Genomic DNA, 19,683 nt, shown 5'->3' with positions numbered 1-19,683 from the left:
TTTAAAATTAAATGCTGACATTTACTTTTGACAACGAAAATAATTACACATAAAAGTCAGAATAACACAGAACTGTATTCAAATTTCATTATCATTCATTTATTCAAGGCAGTCAGAACGGTCAGGATGATGATGTCTGTGATGTACCACAAATCAAGGTTTGTTTCTTGATTGTCAAGAAGAACAAATTTGAAATTGGACTTTAAATGGTTAATGTGTATTACAGTCATCTTATACAATATCAATATGCAAAAGATTTTTTTTTAAAAGAACCAAAAAATTGGATCAAATAAATTAATATAGGTGTGTTGAACTCCAGAACTAAACTTAACATGATTATACAAATGAGGAAGAAAATAAGAGAAAAGGAATGAAATGAACAATACAAAAGAAAAGAAATGAAAAGGGCCATGGAAAGAGCACATCCTCATGGTGTGGACTGGAAACATGGATAAAGGAACAAACAAGCGAGAATTCCATTACTATGCAGTGCATTTGGTGTCATTACTGTACACACTTATTCAATACTCAGAACCAGCTGCATGAACAATAACTCTTTGTCACTGTTCAGGACCAGGTAATCAGCTTGCAAACATTTCTTGGTTTTTCAATTTTTAATTCTGGGGTGTTTAAAATTAAATTCAATAATTTCTGTTCATTCTTCTAAACAAATTAAAACATACCTGAAGTTGTCTCTAGTTTTTTTAAGGGTTGAGGTAATGAGTGACCCTACAAAACCTGGGTTACTAGAAATGGCAAAATACACTAAAAACCCAAAATACACCAAAATACACATACTTTGTATCCTAATACTCATGAAGACAAATATGATTTGTATGTGTTTGAATAACAAAAAAGTTTAACTTTAACAATTTATATAGGAATTATTTATATTTTTTCTATTTATCATTCCATTTGTGTAAGGACACCACTCTGTCAAACTTGACTGGACAGCTTTCACCTAGTTTTGAAAGTCTATTACGTCTCTGACATGTCAACCCAAAATACAAATTCTTATTCTCGCAACCATAATCTCACTCTCATATTTTAAGTTCTGACCGATTCATGATTTATCCAGTAAAATCAAGTATGATCAAGTGACATCATTACATGGATTGCTCCCGAAATTGGTAAAAAGTAAATAATTCAGATCAAAATCCCTTAAATCAAACTTTCTTTTGCCTAGTATTATTACTGAAACAATTATAAATTATAATATTGGGTGTAGACTAACATATACTACCAAAAGATATCAATAATTGTGTATTTCAGTGTATGTAGGTGTATTTCGGTTTTTAGTGTATTTCGGTGTTTCTAAAGTAGAAATCATACAGGTCATGATGCACATTTACTCATCTTAAATATGAATTGTTTAAAAATTTAATACTAATTTTCTTTAACCTTATTCTGTTCAATCATGATTATTGAATGTTCTACACCTTAACTGTCATCAAGAAAATTTTATATGAAAATTATCGATCACTATGGAGTTTTACAATGTTGGACAGGTACTAGAAATGCGCATATCGAGTCTAATCATCACAATACAAGGTAGTACCAATTTTTTTTTAACAGTATGTGTAACTTTCATTGTAACATCACAGCAGGTGACACGCAATCCAGAATGTACTCAATGAAACCTGAAGGTTGATCTCATCCCAAATAGTCCACGTACATTAACATTGATTTGCCCTTAGGTACTTCTCATGGCATGTAAATAATGACCTTGCAAAGAAATATGGATGTATCAGGATCCAATAAAGTGAATAATTGCCACTTAAAGGTATGTAGATAAAAAAATTCTAAACGACTAACACCAATTACTGAAATAATTAATGTTGAATGCACACATATGACCTGTGTAAATTCTACTATAGTAACCGTTAGTGCTACATGTAAGAGCTTGAAGCTGATATTTATGTTTTGGGTGTCTGGGTCTTACTGTCTAACTAACGGCGCTATGTAGCATGTTTTGATGTCAAATAACATATTAATGAAAGTCACATTTTCAGGAATATCTCACAAAACTGGCAACCAACAGCAATGCTTTTCTACAAAGTTTGATGTTGTAGTCAGACTTTACTTACTCTGATGTCTTTTCTCTAATAAATTCAAATTCTCACAAAAGAAATGGACCTGTTTTCAAGTTTCATTGACCTACATTTCAGTTGGCTGGAAAGCGATGAAAGCCAGGAATGCCGAAATTGGGTTAAGTTGAAATATTATTCTTTAATGAAACAAATAAAAATATATTATGCCTATTGGAACTGTAAGCAACATTTAGTTTCGTTAAAGAAACATATCCCCCACATGAACCTACTTGGGCATACCTTGACTACCATCGCATTTCAACAAATTCAAATATATGTCAATGGAACATGTAAATGCGTCCTTTTGCTAGTATCATATTTTGATTCCACCAGGGTAAAAACAGTACAATATGTATATTAATTACATATCAATTTGTGGAAGAATGTCGATATGGGCTACCAAGTGTGTGAGATATTCCTGAAACTTAAGACTACTCGTTCCGATGTCAACCGACATCGGAATACGCTACACAAGGCCGTTATTTGAGTAGTGAGACATAGCACTAAAACATAAATAACGTGATACGTCTAACATTGTAGAACTATAGCATCCGTCAAATCTATTGTCAAATTTAGTACTTTCCTGCTATGTATTTTTGTTTAAAATTTCAACTATTTATTATTATCATACACGTGGATAAGTGATGAAAAGTGTAGACAAATACTGCAGTCATGGTGTCAATGAAAAATACGTTCTCACGAGAATGATAAGTTTATGCCACTTAAGTCGGAACAATAGAGCGTCAAAACACATGATGGCACAATACGGTACAATGGAAATTTACCAAAAGAACAGCTTTGAAATCGGATTGGCAGTTGAAATCGGATTCGGATTATGATGCTTCAGCGATTCATCCATGATCTATCTGTAGTTATGACTAGATTACACTCTTAATTATAAAGTATATATCAAGGTTAACGTTTCATAACAGGTTCCTCTCCGCCAGCAAGTGTTGTGCAACAGGCGAACAGATGTTACCGGTGTATACATTAATTTTCTTCTTGCTAGAAATTTTCTTTCAGTGTGACGGTAAAATTATTTCATCTGAATATGGTTAGTCATTTCAGGCACATGTTCTGTTTGTAAAAAAAAAAATAAAAAAAAAAAATAGAAGCTTTATATATATATATATATATATATATATATATATATATATATATATATATATATATATATATATATATATATATTGTTAGTATTTAGAATTTTTCGCCATATTGTGCTGCTGAAGATGATCTTGGAGCCTTCTGTACCGTAGGTCTTAAACCAATAATGTTTTTGTTTTTTATTTTTTCTTCAAAATGGACTGAAATCGTACATGGGCAGGCAACACTGATTAGTGACAAATAAATTGTATATGGTATACCTTTGAAATTAATAACATAAATATAAATGTTGTGTTTTTTATAACTGTAATCCAGATATTGTAATAATTTACATGTTTTTATCATATTGTCTCAGATGAGAATAGTGGCTATGACATTCATTTAACGAAATTAAACATTACCTTTGTGTACACGAGGAATGGAATCATCATCACCTATCTTTTTTAAAGTTAATTTTTCATCTAAATAACGCTAGTTTTACTACAGCTAAACATGTTTTTTGTTTGCTCAAGGTAAAATGTTGTCATGACTTTCAGTGCTTTTGCATATTAATTTGTGTTAGAGCTAGAAAATTTGCATGGGAATGAAGCATTGGCAATTATCATTTCCTGATTCCACTTCGTATACCGAAATTCCACTTCGTATACCGAAATTCCACATCGTATACTGAAATTCCACTTTGTATACCAAAATTCCACTTCGTATACCGAAATTCCACATCGTATACCAAAATTCCACTTCATATTATGAATGTACATTTGTAACAGTTAGTGTTAGGACAAGTTTGTGCATAACTTTTATTAACTTCAACGTAATAACTCAAACTACTTTTAAGTTCATGAATATACTGATTGACTAACTTAAGAAAATCAGAAATTCTCAAACATTAATGCTGCATTTCGTACACCAATTTCCAATTTGCTACACAAGTGAATATGCAACAGGACTGAAAGTGATGAATGTTCGCTTTTTACCTCAAAAAATTAACTTTACTCTTTGCACTGTTTTAAATAAAATAACGTTAAATATTATGAATAATTTGTACAATTTTTAATTTTATGATTACATTTCCATTACGATTTACAATTTTGCGCCAAAAATGACAATTGTTTTTTTAATTAAATTCGAAAATTGTATTTTTAAATTAGCTAGGTAGATACATTCTTTTGTTTAAAAGTTTGTCTTGTCCAGAATTTGATGGAGACCGAAAGCGTGATAACAACTGGCATATGGGTCATTACACGTGAACTATTCTATAATAAGATAAACAATATAACACGTTTTATTTTGTAACTCTTCCCGGTTTTGCAAACATAGTATGAGAATGTGGAGTTTATTCAGTACGCATGATTATAATGAGTTTAGTACACAATGTTGCCAAAACGGATGACTGCAATCTTTTGATCAACTGGAAGATTTCATTTTTAAGAAACGTATCCGTCGTTAACAAACGCAACTAAATCGAAAATATAAAAATATGTGCAATTGTATACATGGAGTAAACTGCCCATTGATTAAGAATGAAATAGATTTTATTCCGGTCATGATGGATTTGCAGGATTCTTTGTTTGATATTGCTTTGTTTAAGGTTCGATATAAAATATTCCATTAAATATAGTGTTAAAAATTGCGTTTACTTAAATTTATATCAGTTAATCATTCTTCATTTTTCAGCCGTAATGATTTCAAATCAAACTGAAAGTTAAGTTTCGTTTTCATTCACCTCAAGAGATTGAATATCTTGATAGGTTTATTTCTACCGATGAAAGCAAGGACACAGACAGAGACAAAACTAAATAGTTACAAACCTTAACAAATTATAACTTGGACGGTTAACAAATATTATTAAGCGTGTGTTTAAAAACGAGTTCGGTATTTTCTTCTCTCGCCACTAATGTTGAGCAAGTGCAAATACAAATGCATATGCTGACGGACTTGAAAAACGCAACAACTGAATGTTGGTGATCATTCCACTGCATCAAACGATCTTCATATATGTCGTTTTTCTCCACTCAGGCTCATTTAATCCAAAGTTTTATTGAATCAATAGTTACTTTTGAATTTATATCCAGGATAATGTATATGATGACCCGACTAAGCAAACTCACAATTTTAATAATGACAGCACACCGACACACCTAACAAGTCTCAATGACCCACTTTAACATTCCCTTGAACATATTACGTTAGTTGTGCATCTTAGTATATTTCGTCTGCTTACTTCTTGCTGATCCCGTCCTGAGTTCGACGCACGATAAAAACAGAACTGTCGTCCTGGTGCGGTGGCTGTCGATAAGCTCATACATAGAAATTCATATGGCCCGCAAACCAATCAAATTACCCAGGTAGTCGTGAATATTCACTTATTTACGTTCTTCTTTTTTTCTCGTCCCCAAATATTGGGTAGATCAAGTAGTTGGTCAGGAACCCAGTAGTTCACCTATGTCGCTTTTCCTACATAAAATGTACAAATTAAGATCATTTATATAATAATTTAAGGTAGGTAGGTAGGTAGGTAGGTAGGTAGGTAGGTAATGAAAAGTTTAGGTAAAACATGTAACATCAAGAAATGTTATATAGAACACATTCTCTCAAACCGACCAGGATAATCTATTAAGGTAATTTATCATAGAGCTTCCTCGTCGATTTCACATGAAAAAAATATTTCTGCCTCATTGGGTGGAAGTAGACACTTAACAAGACTGTTCCAGTCAGGTAACACTGCCAGGATATACACTTTGGTCGAGATTCATTCTACATGAGATATGTACGAGTCAGAAGTGTCTCTGATACAATCTCAGATCCATGACCCTGCTGTAATGGCTGGCATTACTATTCTGTAAGACATTATTACTGCCAAGATACTTTTGATACTGATTCATTCCAATATTGTCGCATATGTCCAATAATGTTGTTAAAAACCGAAGCAAACTCTTAATAATGACTTTGTGTTTGACGTTAGGATAACATTATTATATTGGTCTCCCTTGTACTGATGCAAATTTCATTGTAATGGTTGACCTTGGTCTGACGTTTCGCTAACTGGAAATAAATGGGAATGTAGGCTATACCGAGAACATAATGTTTTAGGTGGTTTGTCAATAGCAGAACAAGTTCAGGTCCTGTTGGCTCCTTCCAGCACAAAACACTGCTGAGGGTGAGGACTCTTAATATTTTCTCCATCTAAAGCCGCGAGGTCACTAACTAATTCAAAAAGCCAGTTTCGGTAATGTAACGAGGTCAATCTGCCTATTGTAAACTGCTAAAAAGACTAAATTCTGACGAGATACAAAGTGTGATAGAACAGACTTTTTAAAGATTGTTTAACATTAGTTAGTGAAGTCAATATTGAATCTCAGCATTCAATCAGCAGTGATGTCGGAATAGGATCAAGTTCACATGACTTTGGAGCTCTCTTCTTCAGGATTGTACGCATGAAATCTGCAGAGACAGGCTTAAATACTATCAAAAGCAAACTTTGAAACTCTCTAACACAACTAGGTGGCGACGTAGAGTCGATTGAGATTGTGTTATCTAGTTTATCTTTAAACATTTAATGTTGTCAGGGAGGTTACCTGCACATTGGTCCGAAAGATCGATTGGCGAGAAGGTCGTTGCAAGTTGTATAAATATGTTGCTTGTTAATAATATCGAGGGGGCCCCGAGTGTCCGAGTGGTCTAAAGCGCTCTCCGTCACGGATCACTGCCATCTCACCTCTGTCTGCGTGGGTTCGAGTCTCAAGCTCGGCCAATGTAGATATGTGAGAAAGCTTGCCGGTAGCTTCTCGTGGGTCGGTGGTTCTTTCCGGTGTTTTCCCGGGTTCTTCCTCCACCATTAATACTAGCCGCCATGTATAGCCTATCTTGTGCTGAAAATGGCGTTAAACCCTATAACAACAACAACAACAATCCTATCGAAGAGCTCATGCAACTGGAACTTTCAGTGATCTTAGTACATACTGAAATAGGTTGAGTTGGATGCACAAACCATGTGACATTCTTCTTAGAAGCTTCACGGATTTGCTTATGAAGGGAACAAGCGAAAGCCAGCGCCTCTCAAACTAACAGCGTACTTTTTTTTGTAGTGCTAATCTGGTCTCTAACTCTATTCCAAGGAGAACACTTCTGAAACGGATACACTGCTCTCGGCTGCTGGGTCATGTTTGTCAAGCAATAAACACATGCACTTGTAAATTTGTTTTGCTGTAGGAGGTAAGAAAATTACTAGGTTCGTTCCATTAATGACATTTTATCATATACACCCTTCATGTAGGTGTGTGTCTACAGGTAGACAAATACTTGTCAGTCTAAACAATTATTTGCAACAAGCATCATGTACAAATTGTTTATAAAACAAATCCGATAGGCATAATGGTTGTCGATTTGTTATTCCATTTTGCAACTAAATGTGGCAACCATGGTAGTTTCATTGGTAGAACATCATACCCAGTCATGGGGTCGCCGATTTCTTACCCCTCTGGTCAGCCTGTATCAGCTGCCCGTGTGTAATTGGGAAAAAGCACTTTGATCCCATTTCCTTATGATGATATAGCCACTTTTGTCAAGTGTTATTAAGACAGACACCCACCCACCCGATGAACAAATACACATCAAACAGCAAAGCAACTTGACATTGTAGAACATACTTCTATTGTTTTTGTTGCTTAATTATCCCATCATGAACAAAGCTGGGTGGGGATATAGTGTTGCCCATTTTTTTTTTTTTACAGGTTCCCTTGTACAGTCATTTATTTCTTGACTCATTCCATATGCCCCCATTTCACACATACTAGCACAAATTGGTCCGCGATGCATCTCAACAAAAATACCTCAGCCATATAGTAATCCATACCATTAGGATCGAAATATCTCAAGTGCTTTTATTTCTCTCTATATATTTGTTCATTTTTAATTTAAAATTTGCTTATTTTCAGAATTTATTAAGTATAATCGCCTCATACATGTTCTTGTGCGTACACAAAATTGTATAAAACATTGATTTTTAAAATTTGATATAAAGTCCCACCCAAGTATGCACATCATGTGGATAGCAAATTTTGAATGATTCAATTCTCAGAAACTTGATTAATTAAATTTTTAACCATCTTCCATCAATAGTAAAAAAAAAATTACTTTTATGAACCATCAAACTGTTTGTTATGCACACTACCTGATGTAATTAAGACTAATGTAAAATGTAATATTATTGACTGTACAGATTTTGTAATTATGTCGACTGTATTTGGATATTGTAACATGAATTGTAGCAATACTAACTGTACCCAGATATTGTAATTACCTATAGATCATTTTAGATACTATTTTTAGCTGGCCAAACCTATCCCATAGCCGCATTCGGTACGGTCATGCATATTTGACATAGGGCAACTAGAGTGACCTACACTTCTTACATGAATAGAACTTTCATCCTAGAAGATGACGAATGCCTTGAATAGTTCTATCAAATATTCAATTTACAAAAAGTAAAAATAAAACAATTATTATTAAAAGATACATAAATTGAAACAGGAATACATTTTTATATATATATATATATATATATATATATATATATATATATATATATATATATATATATATATATATATATATATATATATATACAGAAGATGGTAAAACATAAATCAAAAGAATAGAGCACAACACAACTAAAAGTAGGGCAGGAGGGCCTCCCCAAATGGTCTGAAAAGATCAACCGGGGAGAGCACCTCCCCCCCCCAAAGAACATTTGTCATTATAGATTGCCGCAGATAGTAGTAAACGATAATATGCCAGCCACCAAGTATAAAAGTTGAAATGTACGTTTTCATCAATTATTTTTAACAATAAATGAGTATATATTGCTTTATGTTACTCTCATCTTAACTCCGCCCACCCACCCCCCCACTTATGACTGAATCTGAATGGTAATGAATAATATGAAAACAAACAAGTTAACTTGTCTAATTAGCAGCAAACAATGAACACCAAAGGCGGCACATCACATTTTAAGCAGATTCCTCAAAGATTTGCCATTCAGTTAATAAATTAAATGTGAATGAATGTGAATCCCAAAACTGCTTAAGACACATTGGATTGGCTAAGAAATTTATTCTTTCTTTCTATCGCTCTCCTTACTTTGCTAACTCCATTAAAAAAATACGGATAATAATTATGAGTTAGCTCATCCTGCGATACATTTGCAATGGCCAGTTGCTACATTACTATCAGCTATGTGTAATTCATGTAGCCAGTTGCTACAGTACTATCAGCTATGTGTAACTCATGTGGCCAGTTGATACAGTACTATCAGCTATGTGTAACTCATGTGGCTTCTCGGACTGGGCTTGGGATATGATTACGCTTCACGAACATACACTATGTTCATAACAATCACTTAAAGGTTGCCCTATGTTGATTGCTCATGCGTTAAATATTGTAGTGGAAAAACCCAGATTTGACTTCCTGAAAAAGGTCTATACTAAACTCATATTGTAATGATTACCTAGTCACTGTAACAGACTGTACTCAGTCACTATAATGTAGCCGATCTCAGGAATTTTATGTGGACTGCACCTATTTTCGTCGGAATTACGTAAATGTTCAATATATTGCTAAACAAACTCTACCATGTCATATAATTTCCACTTCTTTTTAAAAAATGTCTAGCATTATAAAAGTCTTTATGGAATCTTTGGAAGCTAGACCCATTTGGAACTGTATAAACCATGGAAAGTGGGAAAAAATTTATTTACTTTTTTTTCTACTAACAGGCATTACTAGTATCTATTGAACTGTACTTGTTTCTCCATAGAAAAAAACTGGCATGGAATATAGAAATAGACTATCTGTCCATAATGTTGATTTGGATTAGTCTCTACATGGTACCATGAACAACAGATTATGCACCTACCCTTCTTGTAGTAGTTCCCTATGTAGATAATGAAAATGTACAGAAACCATATTTTGTAAAAAAAAATTTATTAAAAGTGACACTGACCTTTGCTCTTTTGATCCCAAAAATCAATAGGCTTTTCCCTTACCCATCATTAAAACCATTCACCACGTTTGACCCAGGACTGTGACGTTCAATCATTATCATGCTAAAATCATATTTCTTCTTTCAGTGACTTTGATATTTTGACCCCAAAATTAACTGCCTTATTAATACCCCAAGCACAAGCCATCCACACATTGTGCTTGAGGTATGTCATGTAAGAATGCTATTGTCCTGAATTCACCCATTTTATTCCTTCACTGACCTTGACCGAATGAATGCAAACCAACAGTTCTTCAAGACACCAAGTGCAAACTATCCACAATGTTTGGTGAACCAGTTTTCTTAATTCTGATTGACCTTGACCTTTGAAGCCAGAAATTAATAAAACTACTTCCTTACCCCTAGTGTAAGACATCCACGAACATCTGTAATTATAAAGAGTGCAACTTGGGTTATTGTGCAGGAACTGTATTTCTTCCATCAACGACTTGAACTCTGACCATGACAAAGGGTTCTTCGTTAGGCAAAAGTTTGGTAACTGTGGGTGATGGACAACCAAATTTATTGTGAAGAAACCAAACAGGCATCAGCTGAACATCAGTTTACCATAATATGCTGCCTTCTAGCAAGCAAATGAAAATCCTTCAAAGCAAGTTCCAGAACTTGGTAAATGTATTAAACCTGCTTAGAGGTACCTTTTGCTACTGATATACCATTCTCAGCGTTTTATTAGAAACATTTCCTATAAACCACTCGAAGTTGACAAATGAAATTTGGCAAGCTTTTTTGTATATATGTTTAGGCAAACCTCAATAGATTTTCAATCCATTACAATTTTTTCCTTAATTTTATGCATTTTTAAACTTGACATAGTTAAAGAGACCCCTCATGATAACAATAAAATACAATAGACCCATTTACTTCCCTTGTTACTCTCATTAAGACATGAATGACTGAAATCTTGATCTATATATAGGAAACCCACAATTTCTACATCGGTGTAGAAATCCAGTTTAGAATGCATGTTGTATATTCCACTTTCAACTTTTCACACAGCTTTTTAAGTGTGTGAGTTGGTGTTTTAATGTAGCTTTAACAATTTTTCAGTCATATTGTTACAATGTCTGCAGTGTGGCAGTTTATGTCCATCACTGGGGCATCTTGCTGCAGACATGTAGCATGATGTCCCACCTAGTCACATTATCCTGACAGCAGGCCGACCTCCCAACACTAACTTCTTAATGCTGAGCGCCAAGCGAGGTAGCTGTTAGTACCATTTTTAAAAAAGTCTTTGGTATGACTCAACCGGGGTTTGAACCCATGACCTCCCTCATATGAGGTGGACACTCTAACCATTAGGCCACTGGCGCGGTCCAGCTTTAGAGAAGAGAAGTAAAACAGTAATATAATAAACAAGTGATCATATTTTCTCATTCAAGTCACTTTGAATTGTCATCCCATGTCTTTGGAGTGATGTTCCAGTTAAACATATTTGGCAACTCTTAATTACTCACACAGTTCATATGAAAATGATACAAAATTCTAAACTGCATCTATGGGTGACTACTCCATATTTTTGTACAGTGGCTTCCTCTGGTCCAAAATATGGTTTACCAACAGCTCTGATTATTTTCAATTCAAATAAAACTCCACTTGAAATCAGAACAATCTATTGGAGTAGTACATCTTATGGACATAACTATCTGTCATGTTTTTTTTTTTGGTTGTTGTTGTTGGGTTTACAGCGATTCTTAAGCACATGATGGCAAGCCAGTATATTTGGTTCAGGAAGAAATGGAGAGCATAGTAGTCCACTCAGCCGCATCAGGACTCCCAATGAAAAACTTTGTGGACATCAGTTGCACACACAAGAATCATGCCAGTTACATTGCATATGCATGAATTTAAAGGACATGTGTGATGGATGGACAAATCTAAGGGTATAAAAAAAAACAAGTAAATGATGGTTAACAAAAACACGAGAAAAACTTCTCTTTGAAATGATTTATTCCATAACAAATTCATTTTTGTCCAGCTGACATATTCAATATTAACAAAATCAATGTATATATATATAAATGGATTAAGTTTGATGAGTAATGATTTCACCAGATTCGTACTTATACTAAAATGAGTGATATGAAAATAAATGATAGAATGATGAATCAATTTTGCATAAAATATCAGACAACACATATTTGTTTGCAGACTTGTCACTTATCTAGCAAACAATCATTTGTATTTTATGGTGATGTAATGAACATTTACTGATCATGTATTGAATATTTCGACACTAAAGACACTATGTGGCATTTCTCCCACCTCCAACATTTGAAGATTCCGAGTAAACAACACAAACCCTGACCTGCAAGCACATTATGCAACAGCAAATCAGGGTCCATTTTGTAATGGAGGACAAATATATATTTGGTATTTAATTTTTCAGCACTCGAGTACCATTACATGTTAGTTCCCCCACTCAAAACAGGAAAATCCAGAAGATGCTGCCATTACTTTTCAAAGCATTAGATTAAAACTTTTGTCTTTTGCAACAACTCTAGTGTTGCTATTCATACAGTGATGTCATGATGTTTGCATCTGAAACTCAATACACCTTAATGCAATGCTTCAAAAGACCCATTTATCTGCAGTGAATAGCTGCGCTATCAGAGGTTACATCATTTGGTTGATATACAGAATGGCGGAAAAAAAAAAGATTTGGACAAATAGAGACAAGACTGACCACAAAACTCCCCTTTCATAATGCTGTTAAATGGTAGCCATACTTGTGATGCAAATGAAGTACAAGTCTTGTACTCTGGTATGTGCAACAAAGCTGTATCCTGCATCAAGAAGATGCTGCCATTAAAATATTTAATAGTGTAAAATTGCACATTTTATTTTTGTGTAACAGAATTTATATATAAAAAAAATGAAACAAAGGTAAATAAAAGACAGACTCAATTTTATGGGTTCAATGACCATGGCTGCATTACGAGAGGAAAAGTGTACTGAATGGCTTCATAATGACAATGGTACCTCTGAATCTCACATTATCTTCAATTTAGATATTAAAAAAAATAAAAACACCATAAAATGACTTCTCTTCCATTGCACCACATTACATTCCAAGTCAAATATAACCAACACAGTTTCTAAAGCAACTTTTCTATCTGTCTATCCCTGCATGAAGTAGATGTACACAGGGAGTGCTCAGCACATGTAATCAGCGTTAAATGAAATACAACTCATGCGAGATTTCGTTGTTGTTGCGGGTTTAATGCCATTTCTCAGAACTTGATAGGCTATACATGGCAGCCAGTGTAACTGGTGGAGGAGTTACACAGGAAAATGCCCATAATAACCACCAATCAACAGAAAGCTACTGGCAAGATTTCTCACATACCCACACTGGCAGTGACTGGTCAAGGCAAGCCCTTTCGACCACTCTGACACCCAGGATTACTTTTTGTGATACTAATCAAAAGACTATGGAATGCTTGTGTAAGGGTACAGATCTTGTATAATCAGAATGCAGCCTAGTCTCTCAGTCCATAAATATTTTTCTTTCCTCTATTGCCAGTTTATACTGTATACTGATCAAAAATGAAGTAGCCTTTGCTGAAACTAACATGCTGCAGAAATTATCTATCTCTCTCATATGTTCAATCAGAGTTGTCAGCTCAACTGTCTCCCCCTTCTTTTTTGTGCTTTTTTTTCTTTTTCTTTTTCTTTTCTGAAGAAACCTGTAAATACAAAGAGCAATATTTTAGAAGAAAGAACTTGTCAGCGTCAATGGGTAGAAAGAATAATATTGTTCAAACTTCATAATAACCGAAATCCAAATACTTTACTGGTTTAAAATGTACAAATTTCAGACCAAAAGTAAATAGCTGTTATAAACTTCTGGCATCTTTACCTTAGCTGCAACATTAATTTTGAACCAGAGCCTCCCTTTTAGATGAATCAGTCCTTCATTTATGTAAAAACATCCTTTAGTATGGAGTATGTTCTGAAGAAACTGACCCAAATCTTGGGCATATTATCTTATCCAGATAGATGTTATTGTTCACTTTGGTATTTACGAATACTTCTCCCCAAGATAAACTGAAAAAAAAAAACAGTCACCTCAGTCTAATTACAACATTATGTGGGTCATCTTTGAATACACTACAACCGTAAATGTTCCTTCAGTGCTCAAGACGGATGGTAACAAGTGGTTGAAACTAAATGTCCAATTCAATTAAATACAGGGGTTATCTAACTAATTTATTTTGGAAGCGAGTCGTTCACAAACAAAATCCCATGAACATGTGGGCAATTTAGTTTCATTTGGATAAATTGATTGCAAGTCTCTGAAATCTGACTTCTTTTACACCTGCTGCCATGTAAATCTCGTACATAATGTAATATCTACCAGTGAACTACACCCCCACCCCCCCTTGGGAGTTGATCATTTGGTTTCACAGAAGAAAAAGAATCTACAATAAACAGCAAGTATTCACAAAAAGGAAGGAAAGAAAAAGTGAAACAATTACTGCACAAAATTAAATTGATGCTGATAGCTATGGCTTTCCACTAATGTACTGCAAGACAGTAGCAAGTTTTATTGTAACAGCAAACTCTTAATCCTCAACAACTTAAATAGTTTCGTTCCAAAGTCAAGATAATGTACATCTTAGTGATATCGTGCCAACAACTGCATCAACGATTTTTATATAAAGAAAAGGATAATGTCTGGCATAAAGCATAGTGGTAGTTTCAAACTTGTATACAAGACTGACCAGATGTGCAAATATAGTGGAGTTTACTCATCAAGGTAAGATGATTGAGACAGGTGGTAATGGTATGTGAGATCAATTGCTCCTAATGGAAATGTCTGACAATAGCTTCAAAAAATTCCCAGCACTACTATGTAATGGCTTTGACAACTTTAATATGGCCCCATATTCTGTACCATGTTCTTATCAACTTGCATGTCTTTTCAGGAGTGTCTAAATGACGAGTGTATGTGATTTGGATTTTTAACGTAGCTTTAAAAAAATATCAGTCATATCGCTACAATGTCTGCAGTGTGGCAGTTTACAGTGATGTCTAGCACTAGGGCATCATGCTGCAGACATGTAGCATTATGTCCCACCCAGTCACATTATCCTGACACCAAGCCGACCAGTCCTAACACTAACCTCTTAATGTTGAGTGCCAAGCGAGGCAGCTGTTAGTACCATTTTTGTTAAGTCTTTGGTATGACTCTGCCAGGGATTGAACCACGACCTCCCGCATCCAAGGCAGATGCTATAACCACTAGGCCACCAGAGCGGTCAAATGATAGTGAATAGAAACAGCAATGTTATTGATAAGTTTGATAGTATTATGAAGTATTATGCTTACCATGTGAATTTTCAATTTCATGTGATTTAGAGGCTTCAAAGTTATTTCTTGAAAATTAATTAAACGTTGCAATTTCTTTTACAAAATGCTGCCAAAATTGCTTGGCAAACAAATGAATATTTAATTACCATTATTCTTTCTGAATATTCACAAAAACATATTTTGATCTGAATGCACAGTTGTCTATTTCAGCCCTAATTTGAAGACTATTTTACAATTCCCAAACAGACCATATATGATTATTTTTCTTCTCTTTATCTGTTACTACATGATTATCTACAAGCTTCCTGAGTGACTATATGAAGGTTTTTTTGGTCCTTCCAAGTCTGACAAACTGACCCTTTCAACACATAAAGCAGGTGGTACTCTTCTCCTTATCAATGACCACTGTAGTTTGAATACATGACCATTGAGGTGTGAAGACATTTTCTGTCCAGTATATAAACAAATTCATCAACAAACTAAATTGTAAAACTGTCTGAAACACCAAACAAATCAACAATTCTACCATGGGGACTCCCCAAGCTTAGGACACAATTGGCTGCATTATGATCACTCAAGATGATGAGAGCAGATGATGATCCAAAGTTGATTAATAGGTTTACACCTCTTGGAAACTACTGCTACATACTCCACACATCAAAATTTGTATAGTCACAAATAGGCTTATCATTATATGGCAACATGAGGTTAACTGGCCATGAGCTATTACATTATTTGTACTGCAGTAATATAAATTTATTTCACAGTGAAATCAATAACCAGTTATAATTTTTAAACCATACTTCTGCCAACAACTTTTTATGGTGAACTGCAGAGGCAACTTTCATTTCTGGCAGGAACAGAGGGTTTCACAACACATCAAAACTTCATGCTAAAGCACAAGTCCCTTAAAGGGACAGACACCAGAAAAATTTCCAGGAATTCTAGATAGGACTATTTCTTCTTTTTTAACTGCCACATTCTGAAACCATCTTTGCTTTTTTCGAGTGACAAAATTTTCTAATCAGCCAGTGTGACAACCATACTGGACATCGAATCAGCACTGTTTTCATTTAGGTCTAGTTTTAACTAGACACCACAATAAGATTTCAGTGAAAACTTGATATGACCATCCATTCTGGAAAATTAAATTAGAATGTTTCAATGTTTATGATGGCAGCCATAATAGAGGTCAGAACAGCATCATTTTCATTCAGGACAAACTAGAGATCATAATTAGTCCATGTGTCAATTTCACCTTCCATTGAGTGGCAAAGCAAGTTTTTAAAGATGGCAGCCATATATACTGGATGTCACATCGACACCCATTTCATATAGTTCCAAATAAACAGCACAAAATGAAAACCCAATGCTAATGATTTTCCAACAGAGAGTTGTGACTAGATTTTCAAGATGGCCCCTGCATCAACCATACTGTAAAAAGATTGGTACAATTTTTATTTAAGAACAACAACAGACCATAACAAGTTTATGGAGAAAACTCAACGCTGATAAAATGTTTCCATTTTGAAGGTGTAGCAGCAACAAAATTTTCAACATGTCTGCTGTGGTGGCCATAATGGATGTCAGAGAAACAGTACTTCCAGCTAAGGATCAAAAGAAGTCTTATGGTGAAAACTCCATTTTTATATGACCATTTGTTCAGGAGGAGCAGTGATAACAAGATTTTCGAAGATGGTCACTGGTCACATTGGATACTAAAAGAGTACCATTTTTATTCAGGAACCAGTCATTTTGGTGAAAACCTCTGGTTTCCATTCAGGCGGAACAGCAATAAGTTTTCAAAATTTCTGCCGTGGCAGCCATTTTGGACATCAAATCTTTAGCAGCAGTCTCATTTAGGACCAACTATTCAGAAGTAGCAATAGCATGAATTTCAAGAAGTAGAAGTGGAACAATTTTTATTTTGAAACAATTTGACACTGAAGGAATCTTTAAGTATAAAAACCTTCAGTAACACTCATAAATTGGCTGTTAAGGTGGCCATACTGGATGTAAAAAAAAAAAAATTCATCAATTAGGACCAATTAAGTCTTGTACTGAATGAATGCATGTTAAGTTCCATGAATTCCTTAAGTAGTTTTGGTGGAGTGGTAACAATAAATTAGAAGAAAGATGACAGAAAACAGGACAATTCTGAGAAAATGTAAGTTCAATAACATTTATAATTCAAGATATAAACTTTATTCAACCTGATTCTCTTCCGTTCCCTCCTTCAGCTTTTTCTTCTTTTTCTTTTTCTTCTTTTCTGACTTGGGTGATTCAACTGCAGACGAGGGGGTGACAGGAGGTGCAGTGGTATTTGCCTCATCTGAGCTAGCACCACTGCTGCTACTTATTTCGCGTTTCCTCTAAATGAAAGAATAAAAATACGGTTAGAAATACTCTTTAATGTTGTTTTATTGCCTTTTACAGTATGGATTCAAGAAATTGGCTTAATGTTGTTTTAGTACAGTGATGATGTGTTCCTGGTTATATTTATGTGCAATTTTACATGCCTCCACTGGTACCATTAGACCTATGGTCATAGGCACATATAAACTATTAAAAAAATACAAGAAAGATGCACCAATCACATATGCGGGAATAAACTAAATAGGGTTAACATTTAATATATATGACTGAATTCTGACCATTTTTTAAATTCAAATGTCATGTCATAATAATAAACAGATTACCGACAGCATGGTTATTTGCATGGATATTATGTACATTCCTACCTGGGTGGTCTACAGAACTTGTAAGAAGCTATCCATGACAAAAGGCAAGCATTTCTCTTTCTTGCCAAGTGTGTGTGCGTGAAACACTTTAATGGCATCTTTGGTTAGCTACCCAAATTTGTAACTGCCTTTTTTAACTGCCTTTCTGCTAACCGCTATTTAATGAAACAGCCCATAGCAGGTGTGGTTTTATTGATGCAATATGAGTGAACATAAAAAACATCAGGCAGGACCAGATCCTAGTTAATTCTTAAACTTTGCTTTAGATATTATACTGTAAATTTCAAAGCGCAAAGTTATTACGCTGTCAGATTTCAGTTATTATACTGTCAGAATTTAAAGTACTATTCTGTCATATTTCAGAAGTATTATACTGTCAGAATTCAAAGTTATTACACTGTCAGATTTCACAGTTATTATACTGTCAGAATTCAAAGTACTATTCTGTCATATTTCAGAAGTATTATACTATCATAATTCAAAGTTATTACACTGTCAGATTTCACAGTTATTATACTGTCAGAATTCAAAGTACTATTCTGTCATATTTCAGAAGTATTATACTGTCAGAATTCAAAGTACTATTCTGTCATATTTCAGAAGTATTATACTATCATAATTCAAAGTTATTACACTGTCAGATTTCACAGTTATTATACTGTCAGAATTCAAAGTACTATTCTGTCATATTTCAGAAGTATTATACTGTCAGAATTCAAAGTTATTACACTGTCAGGGTTTAACAGTGTTATACTGTCATATTTCAAAGTTTTTATACGGTCATATTTCAATGGTAGTATGATATTGTCAGACTGCAAAGATATTATACTAATTTAGAACAAAAGCTTTTGCTCTTCAAATATACATTAATGAAGTCTGTCAACAGTGTTTGTACCTTTACTGTTGGAGTGGATGGTTTGAAAGGTGACACAGGAGCATCTCCACAGCTAGCTTCACCTGATGGTTCCTTTTTCACCACACTGTAAATTTAAAAATGATATTAATAAATTATTGCAATTTTATTTCTTAACAAATAAAACTGAAAATAAAAGTTTTCTTCCGGGGCAAAAGTACGTTTGATTTTAGTTATAAACTATTATTAACCAACAAGCTGCTCTTAATTCAGAATGATTCGTCATTTTCTTTATAAAAATTTTTTTATGAACATTCATCACTTATTATTTATTTAAACTGAGCTTTCAAAACAAATAAGGCATGTGCATCTGTTTAAATAAGGAGGGTGAGGTAATCAGTATTGTTCTCACTTCTCTGTAATGAACAGATAAAAAAAAAAAAAAAAAACCTGGTGGTGGTAAGTCTCTGCCCCCTCCCCATTTTAATTCTATACGGTCCTTCCGACAAAAAAGAATTC

The 19,683-nt window shown here is 34.2% G+C and overlaps 2 protein-coding genes and 1 long non-coding RNA gene across 5 annotated transcripts in view; 1 reads left to right on the top strand and 2 right to left on the bottom strand.

The window, feature by feature from the left end:
• LOC149800035 (ATP-binding cassette sub-family C member 4-like) overlaps positions 1-3,054 on the bottom strand; it is a 176,493-nt gene extending 173,439 nt beyond the window's left edge. For all 3 annotated transcript variants that reach the window (XM_089959556.1, XM_089959557.1, XM_089959555.1), the window contains exon 1: positions 2,876-3,054. In XM_089959556.1, coding sequence (XP_089815682.1) covers positions 2,876-2,949 — 74 coding nt within the window. In that variant the 5' untranslated portion in view covers positions 2,950-3,054. The remainder of the gene's footprint in view (positions 1-2,875) is intronic.
• Positions 3,055-6,200: 3,146 nt separating this feature from the next.
• Positions 6,201-17,775, top strand: LOC149800034 (uncharacterized). Its single transcript, XR_016421306.1, has 3 exons — positions 6,201-6,354; positions 7,283-7,409; positions 17,104-17,775. It is a non-coding gene; the product is annotated as an uncharacterized LOC149800034 (long non-coding RNA).
• The window catches only part of LOC149800033 (H/ACA ribonucleoprotein complex subunit DKC1-like), a 51,083-nt gene continuing 43,586 nt past the window's right edge, over positions 12,187-19,683 (bottom strand). Inside the window, exons 12-14 of the mRNA XM_089959554.1 lie at positions 19,207-19,291; positions 17,784-17,942; positions 12,187-13,943 (exon numbers count right to left, since the gene is read on the bottom strand). Of these exons, the coding sequence (XP_089815680.1) occupies positions 13,881-13,943; positions 17,784-17,942; positions 19,207-19,291 (307 nt within the window). The 3' untranslated portion in view covers positions 12,187-13,880. The remainder of the gene's footprint in view (positions 13,944-17,783; positions 17,943-19,206; positions 19,292-19,683) is intronic.

The sequence above is a fragment of the Sinohyriopsis cumingii genome, chromosome 5 (assembly GCF_028554795.1).
Source record: "Sinohyriopsis cumingii isolate HCF-2022 chromosome 5, ASM2855479v2, whole genome shotgun sequence".
NCBI classification, from domain to species: Eukaryota; Metazoa; Mollusca; class Bivalvia; order Unionida; family Unionidae; genus Sinohyriopsis; species Sinohyriopsis cumingii.
Note: the sequence above shows the minus strand (reverse complement) of the source record. Positions and strands in the feature narration are given on the sequence as shown.